Source organism: Triticum dicoccoides, chromosome 5A (genome assembly GCF_002162155.2).
Source record: "Triticum dicoccoides isolate Atlit2015 ecotype Zavitan chromosome 5A, WEW_v2.0, whole genome shotgun sequence".
In the NCBI taxonomy this organism is placed as follows: domain Eukaryota; kingdom Viridiplantae; phylum Streptophyta; class Magnoliopsida; order Poales; family Poaceae; genus Triticum; species Triticum dicoccoides.
Window position 1 is genome coordinate 478,934,720 of NC_041388.1, and position 11,441 is coordinate 478,946,160.

At 47.3% G+C, this 11,441-nt stretch overlaps 1 protein-coding gene across 7 annotated transcripts; it reads left to right on the forward strand.

The window, feature by feature from the left end:
* Positions 1-5,924: 5,924 nt before the first annotated feature.
* Positions 5,925-10,082, forward strand: LOC119302332. Of its 7 annotated transcripts, none has more exons than XM_037579372.1 (8): positions 5,925-6,318; positions 6,451-6,540; positions 6,615-6,685; positions 7,358-7,446; positions 8,365-8,485; positions 8,579-9,049; positions 9,218-9,317; positions 9,740-10,082. In XM_037579372.1, exons 1-6 carry the CDS (start codon positions 6,188-6,190, stop codon positions 8,728-8,730), a joined length of 654 nt encoding a protein of 217 aa, XP_037435269.1. In that variant the 5' UTR covers positions 5,925-6,187; the 3' UTR covers positions 8,731-9,049; positions 9,218-9,317; positions 9,740-10,082. The 7 variants fall into 7 exon arrangements, with proteins under 7 accessions (XP_037435269.1, XP_037435270.1, XP_037435271.1 ...); XM_037579373.1 differs by having other exon boundaries at positions 9,744-10,082; XM_037579374.1 differs by having other exon boundaries at positions 9,866-10,082.
* The last annotated feature ends 1,359 nt before the right edge of the window (positions 10,083-11,441 follow it).

The following is an 11,441-nucleotide window of genomic DNA, read 5'->3' on the forward strand; positions in this document are numbered from 1 at the left end:
CGAGGGTCCTGATGTTTCGATGATATGGTGGCTATCATTTTCTATGGGAGTCGACTTTGACGATCCGACTATGAACGTGCGAGACGTCGCGCCTTAGCAATCGCTAAACCAACTTCCGAGGGTTATTGACCACGCCGGAGCACGATCAACCTGACCACGAGGGTCTGTTTCCTGCGAGCAAACGAAGAACAAGCAAGAAACTGAGATTGCAATCTGGATATTGTGAATATAAGATGAAAGCTTTATTGATCAAGGTGGGGTTCTGTGATGTCTTGGTCTGGTCGTTGGACACAAACGAAGTACACGAAGTTGCAATGGCTAACTTTTAACTAAACAAATCCCAAGGAAAAAGCTACTAGATGGATCTACTTATATAGGAGCAAGGGGTGGCGGCCAAGGAGGTGGGAGGACGTCCCAAGGCAGCCTAAAACTAACCCTAGGTTGTACAAGGCTCATGGGCCCAAGTGGAGGTGATGCAACACCTTTGGGCTTGTAGTTTGACTCGGATTCTGCTGCAATGTCAGATTGTTTCGTCCGTAACTCAACGCTCCGGACGAATTTGAAGGTGAATCCAATTGGGATGGAAAGAGCACGAAATCTAGTTTCCAACAAAAAAAGAATCACCCAATTCGGAGTCCTTATGAAAAAGTTGTTGGCGTTTTGAGTCAGGTATGTCTGTGCAGTCCGAATCTGAATCCAGAATGTGAGAGACTTGGACTCTATCTTCTCTTGGCCCAAAAGTGACGTGAGAGAACTTTTTGAACACAACCTAAACATCTCCTTTTCCCTTATCTTCATATGTGGATTGTACAAATGTCCCATACACCTACAATTAGACAAAACACAAAAGTGTGTGAAGTATTTTTGTTCTGGATAACATAAATAGACTATTGAATAGTTTGCATTAGAAATCACCTGACAAATATGCATGTATGCAATATTTTTGGTCGTATCCAAGGTAGTCATGTCCTCATCAGGTGCCTTGAAAGTTGGCTCGGAAAGCATCCTCGAGCTCTTCCCAGCTCCTTATGTGAGTCTTCGAGGAGGATGTTCAACCAATGTCGGGCTGGTCCTTTGAGCTATGATGGCAAATATTTGCTGGCGTGGAGGTCATCTCCTCATGTCATACTAATGTGGAGAAGAAAATCCTCAATCCATACGGCCGGGTCTGTGGTTCCGTCGTATGGCTCAATGTTTATGAGTTTAAACCCTTTCTGGGAATTGGTGCTGCATCACCTCATCGGTGAAGCACATTGGGTGAGCGACACCCCTTATTCGGGCCACATCGCGTCGAGCCTCGGATTCCATCCGTGCCGGACATTGATCCCGAACTCTATCGTATCAGTCGAGCCATGATTGGTATCCATCTCTTCTTTCGGGAGGGTAACCTCTTGATCTGTAAATGGACCTTGACTGACCTGCTCTAGTGGCCAGGTCGTGTCGTAGATCGTATTGATATGCTGGTTGTGCCGCCTCCTTGCCTTTGTGGCGAGGGAGGGGGCAGGTGGGTATTCGGCCTCTCCAGCCGGCCCATCCCTTCCTTGAGGGGGGCGGTCGGGCTGGTCACCTTGAGTTCGGCTGGGTGGTGCAGGCTTGAAGGCCTCGTCATCGAATTGCGGCAATAGTTTGTGCTTGGGGTAGCTCCTTGTTTGCTGTTCACCGTACCCTTCTTCGGCTGCTAGGACTTTCGTCCATCTATCGTTGAGGGTGTCTTGTTTGGCTTTTATTTTTTGTTGCGTCTTCTTCAATCTTCGCGCGGTGGCTATGAGCTATTGCTTGAATCGCTCTTGTTCCAATGCATCTTTTGGGACGATGGAATCTTCATTTCCAAGGTTGACCTCCTCTTCGGAGAAAGGCATGTAGTTGCTATCTTCGGAGTCGTTGGGGTCCTCGGGGTTATACTGACCCTCCTGCCCCTCTAAGCCATCAGACTAGTGCTCAGTGGCGGGGTCGCCGAGGTCTTCTCCATTGCCCGGGGTGTCGCCTTCCCTGGTGCCCGTGTGGCTTTCCCTGCCTCGTCGCCCCTTGGATTGTCACATTGTCTTCGGCGTTTGGGGGGCTCCTTTCCACTCTTGTTACTGTCCCTTCTGGGGGTGCCGACCCCATTAGCTCCATCGCCGTCGTCCTTGGGGTGTCCACCATGTAGACGTTACAGTTAGATGTGGCCGTCCATCGACCAGAGACGGGAGGGTCGGCGTCCGTGCGGGTCGTGGCCTCGCTGTAGTCGTCCATGTCGTCGGCCTCCTCGGAGGCGTAGTCTAGCATGTCGGTTAAGTCTTCGACAATGGCTATTAGGTGGGTGGTGGGTGGGACGTAAAATTCTCTGTGGCTTGCCTCAAGGTTCTGTTGAGCGTGAACCGAGGACGGGCCATCAACAATAGTCATCATCTAGATATGATCAAGCGCCTCGTTTAACAAGGCAAGGCTGGCCTGATGGACGTATGAGTTTTCTTCGGAGCTGACCTCTACCATCACGGTGGGGTGGGGCATGAGTCTGCCCAGGGTGAGATCCTGGTCTTTGGACGCCGTACTCGTGTCAAGGCTCAAAACCGAGTCTGTAGTGAGGAGGGCGAGTTCGGCTGGGGTTGACTCCTCGTTTTCGGACGCCGAACTCCCGTTAGGGCTCAAAGCCGGATCCATAGTAAGGAGGAAATGTTTGGACAAAGTTGATTCCTGGTCTTCGGACGTAAGAGCCGCTCCTGAGCTCAAAGCCGATAGTGCGGTAAGGGTCGATCTGGAGATCAGATCGGGGAGAGGCCCCGAAGTTAATGCTTTGGAAGCCATGGTTGTTCCAGGTGAGGCTGAGAAGCCAGTGAAGATTAGATCGCCCCGAGCGTCGATGACGTACTCGAAGTTACCAAACCTGATCTGATGCTCAAGGGCGAAACTGTCGACCTGGATGAGACGACCGGTCGAGTAGCATGCAGGACAATGTTGCCGAACGCGAATAGTTGCTCGAGGACGAAGACGTCCCCAGTGTTGATGCCATCTTCGATGATCGGGCGAGCCATCGATCCCTCGACAATCCAACAAGGGAACTCTAAATGAAATCACCAATGTCGGTGTTAAAACCTATGGATCTCGGGTAGGGGGCCCGAACTATGGACCTTGGATCGATGGGGAACAAGGGACGTGGGACACGATATTTACCCAGGTTTGGGCCCTCTATAAGAGGTAATACCCTGCATCTTGCTTAATTATATTGCTTGTGTATATGGGGATTACAGAGTTGATCTACCACGCGATCGGATGAACTAAACCCTAAGCTAGTAGGACGGTGATTGTTCTCTCGCCTCTATGGACTAAATCCCCTGGTTTATATAGACACGAGGGGTATTAGGGTTACACATAGTCGGTTACAACATGGGAACAAGCATGCAAAATCTTCTATCTTGACTTGGAGTACACACCAAGACACAAAAACGTCACCCATCCGGATACAATGTCGCCCCATAGTTCGGTCCACAAGCAATCATAGTAAGGGCATCTCCAGCCGTTGGCCCCCCCCAGGACGCATAAAAATCGCCCCCTGGGGGCGAGCCGGCGATACAATCGGCGCTGGGGGCGGTTTTGCGCCCAGTCGTCGTCCCCAGGCGCCGAAATTGGCCCACTTTGCAGCCCAATTTCGGCGAATAAAGGGCCCATATGGGCGAGAATAGGCCCATATTCGGCGTGGTTTCGCCGTGTCTAGGCATTCAATTATCAACACAATTATTTCTTATCACATATTTCATCACAGAAAAATCAAATACTTCAACAAAATAGTACAACAACAAATAGTTCAATACAAATTATATAGTTCAACAAATAAAAACTCGTATTTCATCACACGGCGTCCCCCTTGATCCTCCATAGGTGCTCAATCAGATCTTTCTGCAGTTGATGATGCACCTGTGGGTCTCGGATCTCCTGACGCATACTGAGATAGGCAGTCCAAATTGCCGGTAGCTGGTGATCAACTTCGGCTAGAGGACCCTGCCTGTAGTATGGTTCAGTGTCAAACACTGGGTCTTCTTGCTCGCTCTCGATGATCATGTTGTGCAAGATGACACAGCAAGTCATAATCTCCCACATTTGATCTTTGGACCAGGTCTGAGCGGGGTACCGAACAACAGCAAATCAAGATTGGAGCACACCAAATGCCCGCTCGACATCCTTCCTGCAAGCCTCCTGAAGCTTCACAAACCAGGCGTTCTTGCCTCCTGCCACAGGGTTTGAGATCGTCTTCACAAATGTCGACCATCTCGGATAGATGCCGTCAGCTAGACAGTACCCCTTGTTGTACTGGTGCCCATTGATCTCAAAGTTCACCGGAGGAGAATGGCCCTCAATGAGCTTGGCAAAAATAGGAGAGCACTGCAGTACGTTGATGTCATTGTGAGTTCCTGGCATACCCAAGAAGGAGTGCCAAATCCAGAGGTCCTGTGTGGCTACCGCCTCAAGCACCACACTGCAACCGCCTTTGGCGCCTTTGTACATCCCCTGCCAACCAAATGGGCAATTCTTCCATTTCCAATGCATGCAGTCGATGCTTCCAAGCATCCCAGGAAATCCTCTTGCTGCATTCTGGGCTAGGATCGGAGCAGTGTCTTCCGCATTGGGTGTTCTCAAGTATTGTGGCCCAAACACTGCCACCACTGCCCGACAGAACTTGTAGAAACACTCTATGCTGGTGGACTCGATCATGCGTCCATAGTCGTCGAGTGAATCACTAGGAGCTCCATATGCAAGCATCCTCATCGCTATCGTGCACTTCTGGATGGAGGTGAATCCAAGAGCGCCAGTGCAATCCATCTTGCACTTGAAGTAGTTGTCAAACTCCCGGATGGAATTCACAATCCCGAGGAAGAGTTTTCGGCTCATCCGATAACGGCGCCGAAATGTTCTCTCGCCATGAAGTGGAGCATCGGCGAAGTAGTCGGAGTAGAGCATGCAGTAGCCTTGGAGACGATGCCGGTTCTTTGCTTTCATCCGCCTCGGCGCCGAGCCACCTCGCCGCGGCTTTTCATTGCTCGCCAGCAGCTGGGCGAGGGCGGCGAGCACCATGAGATGCTTTTCTTCCTGGACGTCGGCCGCGGCTTCCTCCTCCAGTAGCGCGGCGAGCTCTTCCTCCTCATCCGAGTCCATCGCCGAGGCAGGCAAAACGCCGAACACCTTGCGCTCGGTGGGCGTGTACCCGCCGTTAAACCGCGCCTCCGCGGCCGGAAACGGCAGCCGGAAACGCCCAGCTGCTGTGGGAGGGGCTGCCGCGGCGAAGCGCTGCTATTTTCCGGCGGGGAATGGCTATCTAGCGGAGTAGGGCGGCGGCCGTCGTCGGGATATAGCTAGTGGTGGCCGAGGGCGCGGGGGGTGCGAGGCGAGTCGTGGGAAGAAAACCTTGACTTTTCCCCTGTTGGTGTGGGCCAGGCGTGCTTTTCCCTAGCGCCGGAGCCCCCAACTGCTCCCCAGCGCGCTGGGTTCGGCCTGTGACCGCCGGGCGGAAAAAAGGTCCGAACCGGCGTTTTTCGGCGTCCTGGGGGCATGACTGGGCCGTTTTTTCGGCGCCGGCGCCGAAAAAGTGGCCTGGGGGGCCCTGTTGGGGGCGCGGCTGGAGATGTCCTAAGGCCCAGCTGTCCTGCCCATGTGAGATAGGCCGGCATCCCGAGGACCCCCTAGTCCAGGACTCCCTCACCTGCTATCACACGATTTGACATTGAGAAATATTTCCAATTTAAAACAAAACAGAATCTAGCCAACTCGCTCTCACAAGGCTCCCCCGATTTCAGCCTTCGTTGGCCGTTGGATCAAAACAGGTCTTCAAATTCGCTTCATCCGTTGGATCTTTCTCTTGAGAGTTTTCACCGCGTGGTTATTCCCAGGACCAATGACGGGTGGGCTCGTTTCGTTTGCCTATTGGCTGGGTCAGCTGTTTCCAGGTGCGATTGCGCCCTCTCGTTGCGCACCGCGCGGTTGGCTGCGCCAAAGCTGAAAGCCCACAGCTCACTCGAACCCTAGCCGCCACATCCCGTCTTCCTCCCTAGCTCAGCATCACAGGCGCCGGCGCGCCGCACCCCCTATTCCTCCTTTCTCCTCGTCTGAATAGCCGCCGGCCGCCGCACCGCTTCTTCCCCTTCCTCCTACCTCCCTTATCCCTGCCCCCAATCCACATCCGCCTCCTCCCTTCCTTCCTTCCAGATCGGGGAGTAAGATGGCGGGCGGCAGAGCGTGGGGTCGATGGCAGCGGCTGGACGAGGTCGTCCACAGGCGAGGAATGGCCGCCAAGCTTGTTCCTCCGACCGCCGCACTGGAGCCCCGGCGGCTGAGCCTGCAGTGGCACCGGTAGTCCGTCCGTCCTCGTCCTCCTCCTCCTCTCTCTCTCTCCCGTGCAGCCGGCCTCCTCCCTCGTCGATTGACTCGACCTCAGTCCACCTCTGTGTGCTCTCCTCCTATTATGCGGGCACTCGGCGGCAGGGAGCATGGCGGCGACCGGGGCTGCTGGACAGTAGGGGCTCGCCGAGGTGGTCCATGCCTGGGAAGACGGCGACATCTTCCGGCGACAAGGTGAGCTTCGCCTAATCCTCTCTCTCTCTCTCTCTCTCTCTCTCTCTCTCTCTAATCTGTTCTCTGGTATGAAGATCCTTTGCAGATCAATTAGAAGGCAGAATTCTTGCTAGGTGGCTCAGGCCAAGCATCGTTTCACATTCAGGTAGAGCTCTTTGTTTGCAACCACTGCTGTACCCACTGCAGATGGGGTTTGATCGAAATGTATCAGAAAAATTGTTTGGTTGAGGAACATTTGGTTTGACCTGGAACTCTAATCTGTTGCCCCAAAGATCTTTAAAGTTGTTGTTCACCACGTTCCTCTGGGATCCCAGAATATATTAGACAATATGGTAGTCCAATGCTGTTTTGAAGTATATATTGGCATTGTGCTGAAAATGGACCTGGCAGGTGAAGTTTTATTATCTATCCTGGTAGAATAATCAAAAGAAGATATGTTTTACTCACCAATTTATATGCCTAACTGTGCTTCTATTGTATTATTTTCTTAATGGATGCTCCTAAAATTGTTTAGGTGCTCTTCTACCAAGATTGACCAAATGAGTGTTCTGCTAAAGTAAAAAAGTCATAAGACTGAAATATCATGGGTCAGCCTTCGTATGTCTGCCAGTGCTACAAATTATTTTAATGAAAGATCTGAAAATACATAGCACATCATATGTCCACAGTTGTGATTATGATAGGTGCAAAGTCTTGGCTTGTTCATTACATAATCTGAAAACATGTGTTATTTTGAGCTTACGTTGTGTAGCATCTCTACTGTCGGTTTATAAGTAGCTTTCTCCTTTATCTGATGGAAATCATAATTGTTTTACAGGAAGTGAAGACGGCCATTCGTCGTGCCATGAGCTCCATTCATATTACTATATGCTTAAAACATCGTGCTCTCCTTATCTACATCATGTGGTAGTAGTATTTACTTGCCATTCATGCATCTTGTTCCATCATGTCAGTCATATCTTACATATCACGCTTGACTGGTTTGTTCAATTCCTCTACTATGCTTTTCTGTCGTGTTTTTCAAACATTCTCGGTTACTATAGATTATCATGATATCTTGCTGCAATGCATTCAAACCTGCAAATAGCTTTGTAAACAGAGTTATGTGCCCAGGCTTTGGCGGAGGTGTGCTCTTGTCTTGTCTTTCATAATATTCGCCTTTATTGCGTGCACAATCAGTTGGTGGTACCCAGTGGAGGTTGAATTGTTAGTACTTATGCCTCTGATTTTGTGGGGTAGTTAGTGTAGGCCTGCATGCCTCATTGGAAATATTACTGCATGATACCATACAGATATTTCAGTTTATAAACTGATAAGGTAATTATGAGTTTATTAGAGAGTACAGATTTGCTCAGCTACTAGCCTACAATGACTTATATATTTGTAAATAGTGAAGTACTCTATGCACCTTAAAAATAATCTTTAAGTGAAAGATGCAGTTACTTTACATTAGTACCTTCGCCATTTAGGCAGGGTGGAGGCGACGCACAAGGACGCCTCTAGCACGTTCACCGCCAGCCGTTGCCGTTGCTTTCTTCTTTTTTGGCTTATATTTCTTAATACCTAAAGTGAATGCCTGGTACTGATTCTCCTAATGTTTCAAGGTATTTCTCATTATTAGAGCATTTACATTGCTTTACAGAGTATACATCAAGCACAGTTGAAGTACATATCAAATAGTTGTATTCCAGAGTTGTTTGATTCGCATGATAAAGATTCTAAAAATAGTTCCCATGCCATAATAAGTTATAATGTTTTGTTTCTCTTATATTTATATGTTTACACCACTGCTTTTGTTCCAATTTTATTGGAGGCTCATATTAGGTCGCTTTGGAGGCTGAAATCAGGTGGCTGCTCATGTCTGGCTTGGTGGCTTGGTGCCTATATTTTAGATGTTCCATTAATCTTGGCTGCTTTTCTCACCAGTTTTGGGCTTTAACCTTGGGTAAATGGACTAATCTTTTCCTTGTCTGTAAACTGTCTGCTGACATGCTTATGCTCTAACAAGTTCCTCTGCTTTCATTTCTCACGTTGTCAGATCTAGAAGGTTGCAGCTTCTTTGTTCTCCTACTCAAGATTTGCTCACTTTCTAGCTGGTTGCTGCATCATTTACTTTTTCCTCTGTTCAAGGATGTATCGTACACATTGTCACCTTTTTCCTCTATTCAGATATCGGTGTTGCCTAATTAAAAAATGAACAACAATACCAGTTGTACCAGTTGAAGTTTTTTCTTTCTGAATTGAGTAGTTAAGAGTTCAGTCTTCCTATAGAATCTTCAGGAGTTTAGTTAGGCATTCTGAAAAAGAGAAGTCTTGTTGATCAGACGGCTAAACGCTCATATCGCTCCTAAACTTGATACACTGTTTTCCTTTTGATATGTCTTGCCAAGCAGAGCGACCAATGCAAGGAGGACCAAGATCTAGGACGGTGAGCCTCGCCTAGCTCTTCCACCTCTTCCACCTATCATGGAGGAGGGACGAAGGGGGAGAAGATTACAGCATGATTCAGGTTTGACTTCTTTTTTTCTATTCCATCTAGCAACTCTGGTGGCAGAACAAAATTATCCAGTAAACTTAACTGTTTGTAAGTGTCTTGGTTGTACTAGAATTTGCAGAATTTTGTCCAAAGTCTAATCAACACAAAACTGAAGTTTTTTATTCTGATTTTTGACACCAGGATCAGTTGAGGGTTGAATGCTTCAATGGTTCCAGAAAGCTTCATCCACAATCCTGACAAATATTTCCTTTGATGTCACAAAGCATACCAAGAATTTGAAGTGAGTACGTTTTATCCCAGCTAACCTGTCAGGCTGTCACCTTTTAGCGATGTCATGAAAAATGAACATATGGCAGTCATTTATTATTAATCTTGTGGTGACATATGCATGACTATTAGTAGAATACTTTGTAGTAAGTTGTGTGTAAATGTTGTGTAGAGAAGGCGATAGGGAGACTGACGGGGCATAGAGTGCTTCCGTGTGTTGGGGTATTTAGCTGATTGCTCATTTGGGAGCACTCAATAGCATGTTGCATCTTTAATTTTATGAAATAAATGCCTTCCTTTGTTTGCTCATTTTCTTCTGATATAAAGGTTTAGATATTAGGTATTTGGTACTCAAGACCATTTAACTTTCTTTTTTCATATATGAGTATAGCTGGATTATTCATGTTTCTTACAATCAAGAATTTTCCCATTCAGGTAGATTGTGAATTATTCCTGACATTTCAGCAAAATATCCATTATTTCTATCTGGAAGATTCTGGGTTGAACTCTCGGAGACTCTTTACGCCGAGACTCTTTACCCAATATCACCTCTCCATGCAGCTCTTCTTTTGATTCTGTCCAATTCCTGGCGATCGGCACGGACCAGAATACCATCGCGCATGCCCTTGGTGTGTGTGCCAGAATACCATCGCGCATGCCCTTAACATATGTCTTACTCAAACCTAACACTACTACCATATTCAAATATTAATGTACATTTATTTGTAAACAACAAGCCTCCATTCATTTTTATACAAATGGGTTAGAATTGTTACCATAGGTGCTTGTCTACAACTAAACCTACCAAGACATGGGTTCTTTTCAAAGCACACATGGTGTTTAGCAGGTCTGAGCGCCATTTGTTACCATATCTTCACTGCAACACGGTCTTTAGTGGGAGCGCCTCTCTGGAAACGCCTCTGTCGCCCAGCTGACGAACCAAGGAAGAAGAGGGGATAGACAGGCTCGGTGGATGCATTCGCCACCGCTTCATATTCTTCTCCTGACAGGCCGCAGTCATCGCTGTTCGTGGGCTGGGCTAGGTAGCATATGGGCCATTCAAATACCTATACCTCCGTATATGCACAACACAAAGATGTTTTTTCCCTTCATGTGCATATACAATAAAAGTTTGGTGCAACCATTGCTAAAAAAATATAACCATGCCTGCTCTACACATCTCATACGAATATGTTTGTTTTAGCTTAGGTTTCTTATCATGATGACCATATTTTTAAACTAAAACTGTACATATTACACAAATGTTTTCTTTTTGCAACCTCAAATTTCGCGGCGTGATAAACATGTTCTAAAATAGCATGGTTTAACAGATGGTCCTTGCAAAATGAAACTATTTTCATCGACAACATGGCTTCAGTAGGTCTCTGCGCCATTTGACGCAACGGGTCAACTAGTTAATCTATAACGTTTGGAGTTCAAAGAATTTCAAGAAGAGCTAATAGATATCATGGATTGTGTTCGAAAGTGAATAGAAAAGAAGAGGCAATATAAACATATGAAACAATCGAGGATGTGCTAATTGATGGGGAAAAGGGATGGAAAATATATACTATGTACCATGTATATTTCAATGAGGAAAATTTTGAAGTTAAGTGTTCATGTCATCACTTTAAGTTTGGAGGTATTCTCTATAGGCACACACCTCCACAATAGATGCTTGATCTGCGGAAAAAGTATAAAATAGCATAACTTTATCACGTGCACATATGACGCATGGAAGACAGTCCTATTGCAAGTGTTGTGCAATTCTTTCTTTCCGGTTGCAGAGATGAGCGTCATTCGTTAGATGATTCATTCATTTCCTTGGTTGAATACCTCCCCATCTTGAAAAACTAAAAGTCCACATTAAGTGATTTTCAAAGTAACAATATTTTTTCGGAAATATTTTTATTTATTTTAAGACAATAAAGTACTAGCTCGCCGCCCAGTTAAATTCCGACGGATATACATGACACATGAAAAAACGGCCCGTCCCGTAATTTTTTTACGGGCTGCCCGTAACCGCCCGCATTTTTGATATATATAGCAGAGCGACCGTGATTTAGGGTCTGCGTCCGCTATTTCTTCTTCCCTACTCTGCTGCAAATCGGTAGCTCCGGCGAGTCGAGGAGCTTCT